This window comes from Mus musculus, chromosome 14, assembly GCF_000001635.26.
Source record: "Mus musculus strain C57BL/6J chromosome 14, GRCm38.p6 C57BL/6J".
In the NCBI taxonomy this organism is placed as follows: Eukaryota; Metazoa; Chordata; class Mammalia; order Rodentia; family Muridae; genus Mus; species Mus musculus.
Window position 1 is genome coordinate 31175929 of NC_000080.6, and position 16877 is coordinate 31192805.

Here is a 16877-nt window from a genome sequence, read left to right on the forward strand (position 1 = left end):
AAAAAAAAGCCTGAGAGGGAGTCTTAGGAATAGGGGCCATGGAACACTCCCGAGCTGACAGAGCCAGCCACTGGATGAGTCGCCTGGTGGAGGAGAAAGATGACACCCAGAAACCACACTTGTACACATGAGAGGACAGTGGGAGGGCCAGGGGACAAGGTGATGTCCTCCACGGGCAAGACAGGGCTGGCTCCCTTAACCCGTCCTGCATGGAACAACTTGCCTGGGCTGCTTTTAAGGCTCTAGAGATCTGGAGCACTTAGCACTAAGTTCATGGAGGCAAAGGCTCAGAGAAGTGGGAGAGGGAAGGTAAAGAGAGAGTCCTACAGAGCACGAAGGCCCAGAGACCATACCTAAGCCAACCCCACACCCTAGGTCCCAACAGCCTGCACTCGTCTCACCTGGCCCTGCTCTTGGCAGGCTGATTTCTTGGCTTAGCTGAAGGATTCTTGGAGATGACCACAGTCTTCAGGTCCTGCAGTGAGGCGCGTAGCTGATTGTAGACTCGCAGGAAGTGGAATTTCTCGTGGGGCAGCACAAAGATGGCGGTAACGAAGCGGTAGCCCACGAGCAGCTCGAGCACATGGCCATCAGCGAAGGCACCCCGTGGCTGGGTGCAGCTGCGAGTGGGGTCTAGCAGCACGGTAGAGAGCGGGACGCGGCTAAGCTTGAAGCTGTTGCGGTTGCGGCAGTTGTGGGTGCCTCGATTGGGCATGGGGTTGAAGTCGGCCTTGATGACGTTGAGATGCTGGGATGTGAGCAGCAGCCAGTAGGGGATGGCAGCGGACTTGACGGCCTCCGAGGGCGCGCAGCAGGAGCGCCGCACCGCCGAGCACAGCGTGCAGCTGGCCCATTCGATATTGCCTGAATAGTCCCCGGCAGGGGTCTGGACCATGCGCTTGTCACTGTAGACCAGGTAGACAGGGAAGCAGCCCTGGCTGCGCTCCTGAGAGCCCCCGGCCACCTTGTAGAAGGTGAGCAGCTGGCGCAAGAACTCCTGCAGGGTGGTGTGGCTGCCGTAGAGGATGGGGCTGCACAGCATGGCCATGTGCTGCGGTGCAAAGCAGGAGCGTAGATCAGCATGGAACTCGTGTAAGTTGGCAGCATCCGAGATGATGAAGAGCGTGTTCTCACTGTGCCGCACCTTGAGCACCAGACACAGCTCGGGCATGAGGAAGCCAAACTCCGTGAGGTCGCCATGTGGGAAGCAGAAGACAAAACGCAGGGATGAGAGGATGTGCTGGCTGCTGCCTCTTGACTCTTGGTGTGGGATCTCAAAGACTGCGATGCCGAAGTCAGTGAGCACAAGGCAGGCAGCGAACTGGCGGATGCTGCCTTGCACGTGGATCAGGAAGCACCAGAGCACCTTGAGGATGCGGATGTGCTCCAGCAGGAAGTCCTCATCGGCGCCCAGGGCCCACTCCAGAGCCAGGCGCTCCTCCTCCGCCTCCTCGTCCTCGTCTTCCTCATCCTCTTCTCCCTGGCCACTCCCCTCCTCTTCCTCTGCGTCTGGGGGTCCCATTTCAAAGTAGCGGTTCTCAGCAACATCCTCCTCTTCCTCTTCCTCTTCTTCCTCCTCGCCCTGCTCACCATGGGCTTCCTCGCGCTGGTTGGCAGCCTCAATCCAGGCAGGGAGTTGCCGTTCAATGGCCTGGCGGATCAGTGTGCTGAGGCGCTGGATAAAGTCCTGGTTGGTGGCTGTGTAGCCAATGCAAGTGAAGGGCAGGAAGATGATCTGGCCGGACCCAGGCACCACCTGAACCTCTGGCTCTGCATGATCTGGGCTGTGCAAGAAGAGACTGGGTCAGAGACACAGGGACATTCTATCCCCTAGTCTGCTGTCGTATGTAGTCCCCTAACCCTAGGGAGGCGATCCTTGTGTCTCCTGAGCCTCTCATACAGCTGAGCCTGTCAAGTGGCTGCCATCAGGATGAGTCCACACGTCCACATACTGCGAAGCACACCCTGCCCAAACCACGCTGGCTGCCACAACCAAACTTCTGTCATTCAGATGCTGCCAGGTGTCAGAGGCAATCAAGTGCTACAGGGTGTGAATCACATTGTTGAAAAAGGCTACTTCTACTGACAGCCTGGTTTTCCAGGGCAGTAAATCAAGTTGGATGGGTCCTAGGACCTTTTCATTTAAATTTCAGCCCCTCTTGGCCTCTACAACCCTCCCATGAACAAGAATTAGAAATATGCTTTTGTAGCCAGAACAAGGTAGAACAAGCCTTTAATTTCAGAACAGGGAGGCAGAGGCAGGTGGATCTCTCTCGGTTTTTTTTTTTTTTTTTTTTAAATTATAGGCCAGTATCACCATGCAAAGCAATTCATGCTTTTTTTTTTTAAAGATTTATTTATTTATTATATGTAAGTACACTGTAACTGTCTTCAGACATTCCAGAAGAGGGAGTCAGATCTTGTTACAGATGGTTGTGAGCCACCATATGGTTGCTGGGATTTGAACTCCAGACCTTCGGAAGAGCAGTCGGGTGCTCTTACCCACTGAGCCATCTCACCAGCCCTCTCTCAGTTTTGAAGCCAGCCTGTCTACATAGTGGGTCCTGCGCCAGCCAGGGCTATATAGAGATCTGGCCTCAAAAGTCACTCATCAATCAATCAAGCCAGGCGGTGACGGTGCATGCTAACTTTAATTCCAGCACTCAGGGGAGGGAAGGAAGCAGATCTCTGAGATCGAGGCCAGCCTGGTCTACAGAGTGAGTTCCAGGACAGCTAGAGCTACATGGAGAAACCCTGTCTCAACAACAAAAAACCCACAAAAAACAAAACAAAAAAAAATTAAGCATACAAATAAACAAATAAATAAAAATAGACTTCTGCAAAGGGCCAAGGAGCTAATATTTCATGATGTGTGTGCTGACCCTACCCTGTAATTCTGTATAAACAATCATTTAGGCATATAATAACCAAAGGCTTAACAGATGGCTCAGCAGCTAAGGGTACTCAGAGTTCTTGCAGAGAATCTCGGTTTGTCTCCCAAACCCACACAGTACCTAACAACCATCTGTAACTCCAGTGACAGGAGTTGAGATGCCCTGTCTTGGCCTCCAGAGGTGCCAAGCATACATGTGGTACACACATATATACATGTAGGCAAACACTCATACACTTAAAATGAAATAAACAGAATTTTGCTTGTTTTGTTTTGAGACAGGATCTCTTTATGTAGTGCTAGCTGCTCTGGAACTTCCAGTGTATACGAGGCTATCCTCGAACTTATAAAGATGTGTTTGCTTTTGCCTCTTGAGGGCTGGGATTAAAGAAGTGCACCACCACACCCAGAAAAAGAAACAAATCTAATAACAACAAAAAGTAGCAGGAGCCAGGCATAATGGCTTACACCTTTAATCACTGCCAATAGGAGGCAGAGGCAGGACAATCTTTCGAGTTCAAAGCCATCCTGGTCTATAAAACAAGTTCCAGGACAGTCAGGTCTACACAAAGGCCCTGTCTCAAAGACAAAAACAAACAAACAAACTGTAATAATAAAAGCAGGTGGGGTGGCTGACTGCTGTAAGCCTGTCTCTAAGGAGGCTGAGGGAGGAGGGATGCCATGAATTTGAGGCCAGCCTAAGACGCAGGGTAAGATCCAGGCCAGTCCGGGCTAAATGAGACCCTGTTTCAAAAAACAAAATAACTCCACAAACAAAGAGAGAACTCTGTATCATTAGCTTCCAGTACAAACCAGACAAGACCCACCCTGGCTTTGACTTGGCAACTTCTAGTGTAAGATAATGTCAATTAGGCAGCTGAGGAGAACCAGACGGAGCTCATCTCAACTGCCCCTGATAGAGAGACTTCTGTGACCAGGCTACACTGTCTGCTCGGTCTGCAGCCGTGAACACAGCTGTGCAGCTGGCCCTGCTGGCTCTCCCCTCTTCCTTACCTCACGCCGCCAACAGCTCCTGGCACATCCCTCAGATCATCAGAGGCCACCTGCCAGAGGAGAGAAGCATGAGCCCACCGCCGCTGCGGCTGTTCCTCAGCACTCACTGGGTGCTAGCCCTCAGCTGCCTGTAAAGCTGCCTTGTCACCGCCATACTCCACTCTGGGCGAGCTCAGGGAATTGCTGCCTTCCCACCTGTCTGACCTGACTTACATGCACAACCATGGACCAGAGCCTGTTTCCATGCATGTCTGGCATCTGGGGGACCTTTGTGCCACCCAAGGAATCAGGTGCTTTGTTTGGGTCTGGCCCCAGGCAGGCAGCAGTGCACATGATGGAAACTGTTTCTGGCAAGGCCCCAGCGCTTCCTGCATACCAGGTTAAGACTAGGTCAAGGACCTTACTCTCCTTAAGGTGCCAGTCCTTAGGAGGTAAGACAGGCAAAGCCTCTGCAAACCGTCTTAGCACCACATGACCATGACCCTAGCTGTGCAGAATCATGGAGCAGAAAGGCCCAGGCATCAAGCACACAGCACCAGGCACTCAGTTTCCATCTCTCTTTTCAAGGGACACAGAAATGAGTCCCAAAAACCTAGACAACAACTACAAAGAAGAGCTAGAGTCACACTGTTCAGACCACCATGGTGACATGTGGGAAGGGACTGAGTGGCCTCTGTGGGGCTAGGCATTAGGGAAGATTCCCCTTGGACATCCAGCTTATGTTTACCCAAAGAATGCCCACCTTCCCTTGCCCTCAGGGCCCAAGAGAAAGTACTGCCTGCTCCCGTGGGGTAGAGGCAGCCAAACTCAAACCCTTAAGCACTTGGTCTATGACCCAACTAGAGACACAACCAAGAGAAAGACTACATTACACACAAAGTACCCAGAAATCCTCGCCACATGTGCCACATATCTCAGTGTGCACAAAGTCAGACAGCAGCAGCATGACCGAGGAAAGAGTCCCCAGGAGCACGTGAGGGCATTACCTGTCCTGCAGGGATAGATTCCAAGGAGTCAGAGCAGGCTCGGGCAATGGGCCGGTGGTCCTCGGGTGGCAGACTATCCGTGGATGAGAGGCTGCTGGCCAGGGCCTCTTCCTGTACAAACATGATACCTGCAGAGACGGGGTGGGCAGAGATGGGGTGGGCAGGGAGAGCAGCTGTTCAAGAAGAGGCTAGGCCTTGGGCTCAGGGTACGGCCAGGCACTAGCCAGACCCCAAATCATCATATGGGTCACAAAAAGGAGAGGCAGTAATTGAGTAACTCCTCAGTAAGATGCTTTGCCCTTGGATGGGCCCAGTGGCTGCTCTCTAGTGTGCGGTAGGGAGAGGCTACAAGCAGGGAGGGAGCCATAAAGACCAAACCTCCAGAGGTACATTCCAAAGACAGGAAAATGCACAGAGAACAAAGTGTCTGCAATATAAACAAAGATCTATATGCCAATCTATAAGGAGCTCTTACAGATTACAAGCTCTTATAGTTCTCAAAGCAAGCTGCTTGAGAACTGTAAGAGAATGTAAAGACTGTGAACAGACATTCCACAGAAGAAGGACCAACAGGGATAACACAGAAAACAACGCTTGCACAAAGAAAGACAAACTGAAACAGGAGACTACTTTTTCTCTTACTGTGGCAAGGTTAGACCACACAGCCTGGCCCAGCCTAACTAGGAAGAGGTGGGTACTGGGGACAGGCTGGTCTACCTGTCAGAAAAGCACTGTGGTGATTTATTTATCGATAGCTTTGGGCATATTGGAACACTGTCCAAAGAAAGGGCTACAAGTGACCCTGTGTTCTCATCTGGTATCTCTGCAGGGCTCACAAGTTCCAAGTACAGGCCCCTTCGCCAGGAAGCCTGGCTTTGCAGATTTGATTCCTTCAGTGCTGAGCACAGCTAGTATTGAATCCACAGGGCTGCTTTCCCAGGGTGCCCTGCTGGCTGCCCTGTACTACTGCCTACTTTCCTTAAAATGCACTGGTTATTTACGCTACACTAAGGGATTTTATGAATAGCCCGTCTGGAGCCATTACTGCATTCCAGTTTGCCACTGGTTAAAGGGGAAGCTCTTCCCCAACCCCAACCCCTGACTTTAAAAACAACAACAAACAGCAAAAACAACAACCAACGCGTTTCAAATTGCTGCTAGCTGGTCTAGAAGAGCCATCCCTCCACAGACTGGCTTTGTTACTCAACAGCCACCATGGCCCAATTAAATGACTGTACTCCCAAGAGCCCCCCAGATATCCCATTCAGCTGGACTGCTACCTACAACAGGACAACTCCCAAGGTGCAGGTTCTCTGCTCAAGCCCAGATACCCCACGAAGCGGCAGAGGCTGCGGGGCAGGAAGGCGGTAAGCACAGACATGCATGAAGCGTCCCAGGCTCTGCGGATGTCACTCGCCCTTGCTGCTGAAATGTCTTAACCCAACCCAGCTTTCAAGATTCATCTTTGATACCACTCTGCTGCAGTCCTAAAAGTATTCCCAAACTGTTCTACCTCGTTCTTCCATAGGCACAAAGCCTTATGTCCCCAAGTAGCTCCATGTTCTTGGAGGGACTGTCCTGAAACCCCAACTCAGGCTACAGGAAGCAGCCCCTACCGACTAATCCTGCTTAGCCTCGGCAGTGCCAAGCGCTTCCCCACCATCAGCTCACGCGCACCTCTCGTTATTTACCACATTTCATCAAATCTAAGGTGTGTGGATAAGGTGCCATCCTGGTCATAGCCGATGTCCACAGAAGGTATTCCCACGGCTCCATCACGATTACCAGCTGGCTGACAGCAACTAGGGGACGCCACTGACTGAAAGACGCATCTCAATTTCAGAGAAGTCACAGGGTGGAATGTGTGCATCTTAGAATCGATGAAGTTAGGATGTATCCACTCTGTGGTTGAGAAAACAGCTTCCAAGAGGCTACAAGTTGCTTAGGATCTCAGGGCCAGGAACTCAGCTGCCTGTGTCTAATCACGTCTACAGCACAGCCTTCTCTCAGCCCCCAGACAGGGCTGGGCAATGAACTTTGGCACTTTGGACACTGACCCTGTCAATCTTCCACTGCTCTCACAGCTGAGATGACCAGAGGACTGGGGTTCCCCAGCAGCACCCACCTCAGGCAGGCCTTGAGTGGCCAGGGTAGGTGAGTAACACTGTTCTCACACAGAAAAATCCCTGTGCACCCAGGCCAGCTCCAGTAACACATGGCCAAACACACATACATGTGGGTGCCTCACATTTGTGAGGGAAGAAAAAAAAATCAGTATTTTCTTGCCACTACCCCCATCCCCCACCCCCAGCCTTGTTTGGGCATGAGGAAATGCAGACAGGACAATCTGTCCACTTCCTTCCTGGACCATGGCCTGTACAAACAAGTGGTTAGAAAGGGCCACTCAGCAGATGGGATAGGGGACACCAGGAGTCCTCAGACAGGGGTCTGACCTTTGTCATTTCTCGCCCAAAGGAAAAAGATGTGCACACACAGACATCCACTGTAGTTTTATTTACAAGAGGTGTAGATATGGGACAACATCTCTCAGTGCCCAATGACTTGGGGGCAGGGGAAGGGCAGACTACAAAGCACCCAGGGGTAAAAGGGCAGCAAGGAAGGGGTAGATGAGGCTTGCCCCAGGCTGCTGCAGAGACTTCAATACCACAAGGTACAGTGGCTGCTGGCAGCTGTGGCCTGGAGGAGACACCCATTCCTCCTGCCTAGCCAGGACCTGCTCTTGGCCAACTTGCTCTTCACTTGCTTGTTCATGCATGCACACAGCACCCATGCATCCATGCATGCACACAGCACCCATGCACTCACACACACACACACACGCACTGATTTAACAAATGGTAGAACAGGCTTCGTCCTGGACCGACTGCCCTGTCCCCAGAAGTCTATGGCTGCATGCTTTCTATGTGGTATCAATACTGTGGGGAGCTGAAGAGAGGTCAGGGAAACTTCCTCACAGACTCAAACTTTCTTCCTCTTTTATGGAAAAAAAAAAATCAAAACTTTCGTCAAAAGTTTGACAAAGCTAATGGGTAAATGTGCTGTCACCTAGCTCTACCGTTCTGCTTTCATGATTTCTCTTCTGTACATCACAGCTGTGACTTCAGGCTGTGGTGCTCTGGGCTTTTGCCGCAACATAAGCCAAGCGCTGTGTTTTTTGCAGCTCAGTCCTCTCTCCCTCACAGGACTGTTGTAGAGGGTTCTGGGACGTAGCTGCCTTTCACTGCCCTTCTGGTGTGCATACCACAGTTTGGTGCTGCTAGTGGGGAGAACTTCCCTTTCCTCAGTATCTTAGCCCTCTCTAGAGAAGTTTCCTCCAGTGGGGTCACCAGATTAAGGAGTAGAAATATATTTCTGGCTCTTAAAACCTAGGGCCAAACTAGTTTCCCAAGACCTCACACCAAGTTCTGCGTCTCCAGGAGCCTGGGCGGGTGGCGTTCTTTCCTGTGTCCCGAGCCTCAGCTCCACTTGGGACGGCATACCTGCCCCTCTTCCGTCGGGGCCAGGCCGGCAGCCACGCTCATGCCACCTGGTTCACTCACTCATCTCCGAGGATGCCTGGGTTCAGAGGTGAAAGCCCTTTGAAAATTCTCGCAGACAATGGGCAGGTGAAAAGGACTGTTCGTCCACAGGTCCATGGGGACAGGCAGCCCACCTTGGTCCCATAAATGCAGTACTTTGGGGTTTGGCCATACCTGAGTGCCACAGAGGCATCACAACACTAAAGCTCTGTATACAGGGGTCAAGGGCTCTAAATAAGGCCTGTCTTTCTAGAAGCTGACCTGCCCATGATGGCCACAGGGGAATAGATCCCTCTGAGTCAACAGCTGAGTCTGCTTAGTTCTCTCCAACACCCGATATCCTATAGGAACTGACGTGACATAAGGGACGGGGGTCCTCACTAAGCAAACAACGGTGCTGAAATCAGGCCAGGCACCTCCCTGCCACGTGCCACCCAAGGAGCCAGCCTGCAAAAAGTGCCACCCTCCCCGTGCCTGAGCCTGCAGGAAGCAGGTGCCAGCATTTCTCTCACTCACAGCCCTGCCTACGATCCAGGCAGAGCTGAGCAACTCCACTGGGAGCAAGACCTGCTTGTGATTACCTTGGTTGGAGAGGATCGGCTGAGGCAGGGAGGCTGAGGCGGGAGCTGCAGGAGGGGAGCCGCCGGGTCTGATGCAGGGTGCAGGCGGGAGCCGGAAGTCCTCACCAGCCTGAGGAAGAGTATGGAGTTAGCCCAGGAGGGGAAAGAGCGGGAAGAACAGACCCGCCTCAGCCAGGGATGCCCAGGAAGAGCTCACCGGTCTCACATAGAAAGCACCATTATTACTACACCATAGCACTCCCAGTCTAAGGTTCCACAGGCAGGGGTAGGGCCGGGCACGGGCACTAATGCTCAGAGATCCCCGAGGGATCCCATGGCTCAGTTTCCCCAAGAAAAGCGCCATCCTTAGCTGAATCCTTAAAATTCTCACCTTCTTTTCTGTGTTGCTCAGTTTGGACTTGACATCTTTGGCTTTCTGAATTGCCTTCAGCACTTCCACAGTGTCCAGCTCTTTCTCTGTGGTTGCGACATCATCTAGACAAATCTATAGAGTCCAGAAAGTAGCTTACAGTATGGAGAAGGCAGGAGTCCCATTCTGGGTAAGCAGGGAGAGCTGTAGGCTGGCATGCAGGCAGAATGGCCACATGAAGGACACCCCAAAGCACAAGACAGGTACAGACACTATGGAGCTGGGAAGGCTTTCCAGCTCTGGAGTCACAAAAGGAAAAACAGCTTTTTGTCGTCTCCCCTCCCCCCATCTCCTGCTTTCTCTTTTTCCCTCCTTTTTCTTTTCTTTCTTTCTTTCTTTCTTTCTTTCTTTCTTTCTTTCTTTCTTTCTTTCATTCATTCATTCATTCATTCGAGATAGGGTCTCACTTTGTCAGCAGGCTGGCCTTGAACTCATGGGCAACCCTCTTGCCTCGGACCCTGAGTTCCTGAATTACAGGTATAAGCAATCATCTCCAGCAAGAGATGCCATCTTATAATAACTGTCTAGGGACAATGTGGACAAAATGACACCTGGTGGGGACAGAGAAGTCTGGAGAGAGAGGCAAACAGACTCTTGGTGTCTTCTGGCCTGGGATCTGAAGAAAATGGGTTCTAAGGACTGTGAGAGAATGGGAATGGAAACGAGGCCCACTGGAGGCTGAGGGGAAGGAGCACACCTGGGTAAGGACCTACTTGGTTAGCATGGTGGCGCCTGTCCAGTCAGAGCCAGTAGGAGCAGACAGACTGGACTGATCCAGTAAAGAAAAAAAAAATCTCAAGACTTGTAGTCATGCACCAGTGACCAGTGTAGTCAGGACCCAAGCAACTGATAATTTTAGGCATCTCACATAAATTAAATAAAAAGCCTACATATAATTTTAGACATCTTAGTCTAGGCCCCTTACCTAAAATATCCAATGTAATTTTTATCATTGTTTTATCTGTTGTTTTTTGACATAGGATTTCTCTGTGTAGCCCTACCTGTCCTAGAACTTGCTCTGTAGATTAGACTGGCCTTGAACTCACAGAGATCTGCTTGTCTCTGCCTCCTGAGTTCTGAGATTAAAGGTGTGAACCACCACTGCTCAGCTTCCAATGTAGTTTTTAAAAGTTGGAAACAATCTTTCTGTGCCCATGTGTTCCTGAAACCCTCCAAGCTTGAAGTCCTGGCACCCATGAAGCCTGCCAGGGAATAAAGAGCGCCAGGAGAGAGGTGGGGTCTGCAGGGGTACTCCCACGGGGAGCAGGGGACTGCAGCCCTGAAGAGCAGACGTCCCTCAGAAGAAGACAAGGACAGAGTGGACAGCCTTACCTCGATCTGCCTTTGCAGACAGACTGGGTTTTCCTTGCCAGTCTCTCTGGGCTCTGCTACTGCTTCTGGGGCTTACCTCAGAGGCTCGTTCTCCAAACTGGGAAAGCACCTTGGTCCGGTAGTCAGGGATGATGCTCAAAGGGTTGTTCAGCAAGGTCAAACGCTCCAGACATGGCAGGCTGCCAATGCTCTTGACCTCATCCAACTGCAAGACATGAGTGCCATTTGGCCCTGCCTTCTAACACCTCAGCAACAGACTACACATTTAATGGCTGCTTTTGAGTGAACACAATTCTACTAGTTTTCTTTTCTTTAAAATAATAAACAACAAGGTCTAGCAACCCTAGATCCTGAGGCCCTCAGGATTGGGGCTTACCTGCTCAATCCGGTTGTCTCGTAGGTCCACATTAACCAAGGAGTAGAGTTTGTGCAGACCGCTCAGACTCTCTAAGAAGTTGCCTGCCAGGTTTAGGGTTTTGACATTGCCCAGTTTAGTGTGCACGCCTTCCAGGGAGGAGAGCTTGTTGTAGGACAGGTCAAGGTGCACGAGGTTGTATAGGTGCTGTAGCAGCAGGAGAAACAGGGTGGCAGCAGAGGTTAGTCCTCCAGGGAGGTCACTGTGCCCTTTAGAGCAGTTAGAGACCAGTCTATGAGGCAGCTCTGTAAGTGCTCTGACAAGGCTGAGAAAGGAAGGCCCTCTTCCCTCTTTCCCATGATATAACCTGCTGGCATCCCCTGCAGACAGGTTAGGGGTGAGCACTGAAGATCTGCCTTTCTGTCATCATCACGCTCGGTTTGCATGCACTCAGCTTTACTGACACTTGGGGGCTAGAGCAGCAGTCAATGCATCCTTGGAAGCCCATGCTCACCACGCTCTAGTGGCTCACCACCCCCAGGGGCACAGTGCTTCTCCAGCCTCTGGGCCCACCTAGAGAGCAAGTCCTGGAGAGCTGTGGGCAGACATTACCTGCAGGTTATCCACAACTCGCAGTCCATTGTGACTCAGGTCCAGGTACTCTATCTTTGGGATCAGTTTCTTATGAAAGAAAAGAATGTTTATCATTAATCAAGGAGGCTGGCCCAGACACAGTTCACGTACGTGGTGGCTGAACATGCATTTCCAGCCGGCACACTTTCTCCCTGACCCCTCCCACTGTCCCATCAGCAGAAATCCAAAAGAACCCACAATTTGGATAGAACAAGTGGCTTAAGTAATATGAATGGTAATTGCCAGAGAGATAAGGGAGCATATTCTTTTTTAACCCTGCCCACTACCACAAAGCACAAAAAGAATCACACTATTATTATTATTGGTTTTTCAAGGCAGGGTTTCTCTGTCCTAGAACTCTCTGTGTAGACCAAGCTAGCCTCAAACTCACAGAGATCCTTCTGCCTCTGGCTCCTGAGTGTTGGGATTAAAGGCACGCACCGACACCACCTAAGAACCACACGCTTAAAGGCCTTTGGAATGTCACTCTAACACAGGCACGCCTGTATTCTAGGAAATGAGTTTTCTGCTGTTTTTAGGACTGAATATTTCACTTACCATGGCTGTATTAAACGTACACATAGTTCATAATGCTTCACTTGGTTTTATGAATCAGCTATTTTAAAGTATTCTCACTTTGCAATTTAATTTTTTTAAGATTCATTTTATTTATGTGAGTACATTGTGGTTCTTCTTAGACACACCAAAGGAGGACATTGGATCCCACTACAGATGGTTGTGAGCCACCATGTGGTTGCTGGGAACTGAACTCAGGACCTCTGGAAGAAGAGCCAATGCCTTTAACCACTGAGCCATCTCTCCAGCTTGAAATTTAATTTTAAAACTACGAACAATGTATAGAATACTGAATATAGAATTTTGGGGAAGCCTTCAGAAAAAGATCAATTCTAACAGGCAATCCTAGGGTCTGGGTGGTCTGAGAGCCTGAGAGGCTGCTACAATCATACCACAGATTCGTCGATCTCACAGATGCTGTTGTGGCTCAGGTCTAGAGTAGTCAGTGCTTGCCATGTTGGGATGATAGCAGTCACAGGGCCTCCGAGGGTAGCAGTGCCTTCAGGCTCCCACTCATCAAATTCTGAGGCTTCAGGAGCAAGCACTTCCTGCATAAGAACATCTGTTGAGCACCACACTTGGGCCTCACGCGACACTGAGTGGAACATGCCACAGTTGCAAAATTTAAGGAAGAGCTGGGGCATATCTAGCATGTGGAAATGAGCTTGCATTAAAGGGGCTTTGGGTCATGTGTCTAAGCGGTTGTGAAATAACTGAAAGGCTTAGCATACCAGCAGCTTGAGTAAGTTCTGGCCCTGTGACTTCAAGAATAAATTCTAGTCAAGCCTCTCGGGCCTCTGCTATAGAGTGATATCTTTCCCGGCTTAACCAGAAGAGACTGAAGGGCTCTGGTGTTGCCAGGCAACCATGCTTTCAGAATGGTCTCTACTGTGGGCAGCAAATCCCTTAGCCATGACTTCACAGGGAGCGAATCATCGATAAGAGGAGAGTAACAGCCCAGAGCATCAATCACCAAAGGAGAGGGAGGCAGTTCTCCCTGGTTTGACTTCTTCTACAAGACATCTTCTTAGGATCAGCCTGGGTTGCTTTAGCCACACGGCAAGGAACACCTTCCAAGGGATAAGGCAGCTACACTTTGTTCTCCCTACAGCTTCTTCCTTTCAGCCAGGTGCCTTAGGCGAAAGAAGTTTCAATAAACCCAAATTCTGATCAGACGCCTAAGTCATAAAATTTGCTACTACATATGGTCTCTATGCTAAGGGAGGATTTTAACCTTGTGATGATGATATCCACAAAACCATAAAAGGAACTTCCGACATTGGCAGCTGGCTGTTTCTGTTACTCATGTCCAGACAAGGCCCAACCCTTCTAAGCCTCATCTTCCTCTTCAAGTCCATGGAGGAAGAGAGACAAATAAGTGCTAAGCCAGGGCTGCTGGGCTCAGAGGAAATTCAGTCAGGTTCACTCACAAAGGCTGTGCCCACAGGCCAGGCCCCAGGCAGAAACACAAAGGCAGATCTCACCTTCATTGAGGTTGCTGAGAATCTAACACTCATTGTGGCTAAAGTGGGCTTGGAGGTGACCAGCCCTCGGATATGCTTGGCATCACAATGACTTATCTGGAACAAAAAACAGCTGTGTCTCAGAAATGGCATCTTGAAGCCTCAGAAACCCCAGGAATTAGGCATTCCTTTGACAAAAGGTGACTCTTTCAGCCTGGTGACAGCAGTGGCACACCTTTACTTCCAGAACTCAGGAGGCAGAGGCAGGCGGATTTCTGAGTTTGAGGCCAGCCTGGTCTACAGCATGAGTTCCAGGTCAGCCAGGGCTACACAGAGAAACCCTGTCTCAAACAAATAAACAAACAACCTTGGTCTTTTTTATTCCCCAGTGCTACTTAGCAGATTAACGGTTTTAAGCATCTAGTAAGAAAGGCATTTAGCTAGGCATAGTTTCAAACACCTCTGATCTCAGTACTCAGGAGCAGAGGCAGGTGGATCTCTGTGAGTTCAAGGCCAATCTCACCTACACAGTGAGTTCCAGGACAGCCAGAGCTACACAGTGAGACCCTGTCTCAAAAATGGACTCTCATGTTATGAGACACAAATTCCACTTCTTTGGTTAAGGGATATCTGGGTTTGCCAAGTAAACAGAAAAGGAGGACACAGGAATCAGAGCAGGGAACAAAGGGGTTCCCTCCACAGTACAGGGGGCGTCTCTTCTGCCTTCTCAACTGCCCCACGTCCTCAAGTAAGAGCAGGTCAGTGGGAGCAGGCTTCTGGAGTTCAACCAAGCCTCCTCCTCGCCCTAAGCCTAGTTTCCTCGGCTGTAAACAGAAGGAAAGCTTCTATACGTCACAGAACAGCTGGGAGACTTGATGGAGTATACATGGACGCAGGGTACAAGGCTGAGCATACAAGCCAAGCTCAGGAAACACAGGCCTTTGACTTGGAAAACAAAGAATTTGAACTGCCTCTCTCTGGCCTTTGGGATGGTTTCTGTGACTTCTACCTGAATAATGCTTGTCCTTGGCTCCTCGAGAGACCAGAGGGACCAGGCTCTGGAGCTCTGCATATCTAATACTTCCTATTGCAGGGATGGAGGCCTGCAACCAGCTGAGGTCAGAAAAGGCTCCCTTTCTGTCTTTAGAGGGGCTTGACTTACTTGGATAGAACCTGCCAATCTATTGACAAATATGAAAGCAACCATTCCTACACACAGACATTAGGTGCAAGATGCTGCTGTGCAGGGCCCAGCCCTGCCTGTTCACCAGCAGACTCGGTCTTACCTCCACCTGGTGAAGAGACTTGAATATTGAAAGATCAAAGGGCAAGAGCTGCTCCTTAATATTGCTGGTCCCAAAAGGTCCTTCTGTGCCTGAAACCTAAGACCAAAATAGATTTAAATTAGAGATGCTAATACCTTCCCCATCTGCACGTTTGGGTCACTGTGGCAGTAGCTGTCAAACTCAAAAGTTCTGACCACTTCTACAGTATTGAGACAGTGGGCCCTGCTGGCCTCTGCTGCTCACAGGCAGAAGCACGGTATCAAGGACACTATGTCCTTTTCATATACCGAACACCCCAAGCCCTGGTCCTCTTCACACACTGGCAGCTAATAAGCTGTCAGAACTAGAGCCAAGTGAGTGACTGCACAACTAAGCTGCTGCATCTTTACCTTAAGATACTTAAGGCGACAGGTGAAGTCTAGGATGTGTCCAAGGTCAGTCTTGGCATCACCACTGGCACAAGTAGGCTTTCCCTGTTGCAGCTGTTCTGTGATAGCATAGAGCTGCAAGGGCCTGATGGCAAAGACCTCACCGGCTCCTAGAAGTTGCTCTCCTGTAACAGCCAAACCCAAAGGTAAGTGTCTAGACTCAGTCCCAGCCTGTTGTACAGCCAGGGCATTATAAGCACCAAGCCAACAGTCAATAAGCATGCAGCAAGCACCTATGACATGCACCCGCCCACCATGTAAAGCTGGTCTTAAGTACATAGGAGCAGCCTTTTGGAGCTCACACTGGGCATAGGGCAGTCCTGGACACGTGATGAGAAAGGAGGGATGTGTTGCGGGAGTGGGGAGCCATCCAGAAGAGTAGAGATTTAAGGCACTGACTGAGACAGGACAAGGCTAAGAAAGGCAGTGCTCTGGGTATCACAACTACACTGCACCCTCTAATATGTAGAGACTAAGGTCAAATAAGATGCCAGCATTTAGTCCTTAAATTGCTTCTTCTATCAGGTCTCTGGGCCTCTGACCACTAGCATCCTTCCTCTACTTCAGGGAAGGTAGTAAATACTAAATGTAAGCATGCTGGCAGGGGCTGCTCACTACATGTCAGCTATTGTTAATATGTTCTCTGGCAAGACCATGATGCAAGACTGACTCCTACTTGCGATTTGAACACTTCCAAGCAAGGACAAATCAGGTGCAAGATGGCAGCATGCCAGCCATCTTTCAACATCCCATGTGGCTTGGAACTCGATCCTGAGACTTGGGTGAGACCCAGACACTCACCATGCACAAGCCTGGCTACCTGAGTTTGATTCCCAGAACCTACATAAAGGTGGAATGAGAGAACTGACTCTACCAAGTTGTCCTCTGATCTCCCTATGTGTGCTGTGACACATGTCTCGCCCCCCTCCATAATAATAATAAGACAGACAACTAATGCTAACAAGGAATCTTAAGAATGAAGGGGTATAGATCTTCACCTGCAGGGCAAGTAGGTGGGTAGCCGGGACCTGACACCTTCAAGAAGGTGGGCCCTGGAGAAGACCTTACAGGTGAGCTCATGCTAGCCTGAGCCTTCTGCTACCTACTAGATTAGGCAAATGGCCCAGCATTTCAAGGACCAAGTGCTATGTATGTACCTTTTTCAAAGAGTTCTTCAGCCAGTGCTGCAGTGACACCATTTACTTCCTGTGGAGAAACAAGCCCTGTAGTTAGACACCTACCTGTCCATCCCTGGAATTGCACACACCCCGCTAGCTACTCAGTCTGCTTGTGGAGGGCCAAGTCTAGATCTCAGGAGTGTCCAATCTTTGACACTGCAATAAGACACTGTCACTTTCAAAACCCACACTTGAGAACTGCAC

At 50.2% G+C, this 16877-nt stretch overlaps 1 protein-coding gene across 4 annotated transcripts in view; it reads right to left on the minus strand.

Annotated features, from left to right (window-relative positions):
- Nucleotides 1–16877, minus strand: part of Nisch (nischarin) — a 35899-nt gene that overhangs the window by 5001 nt on the left and 14021 nt on the right. The window contains exons 4-16 of one of the 4 annotated variants that reach the window (NM_022656.2): nt 16653–16701; nt 15457–15620; nt 15068–15163; nt 13803–13898; nt 12711–12866; nt 11722–11790; nt 11131–11316; nt 10831–10959; nt 9384–9497; nt 9014–9122; nt 4894–5021; nt 3908–3957; nt 402–1784 (exon numbers count right to left, since the gene is read on the minus strand). In NM_022656.2, coding sequence (NP_073147.2) covers nt 402–1784; nt 3908–3957; nt 4894–5021; nt 9014–9122; nt 9384–9497; nt 10831–10959; nt 11131–11316; nt 11722–11790; nt 12711–12866; nt 13803–13898; nt 15068–15163; nt 15457–15620; nt 16653–16701 — 2729 coding nt within the window. The other 3 variants (NM_001347583.1, XM_017316116.1, XM_017316115.2) reach the window with 3 other exon arrangements.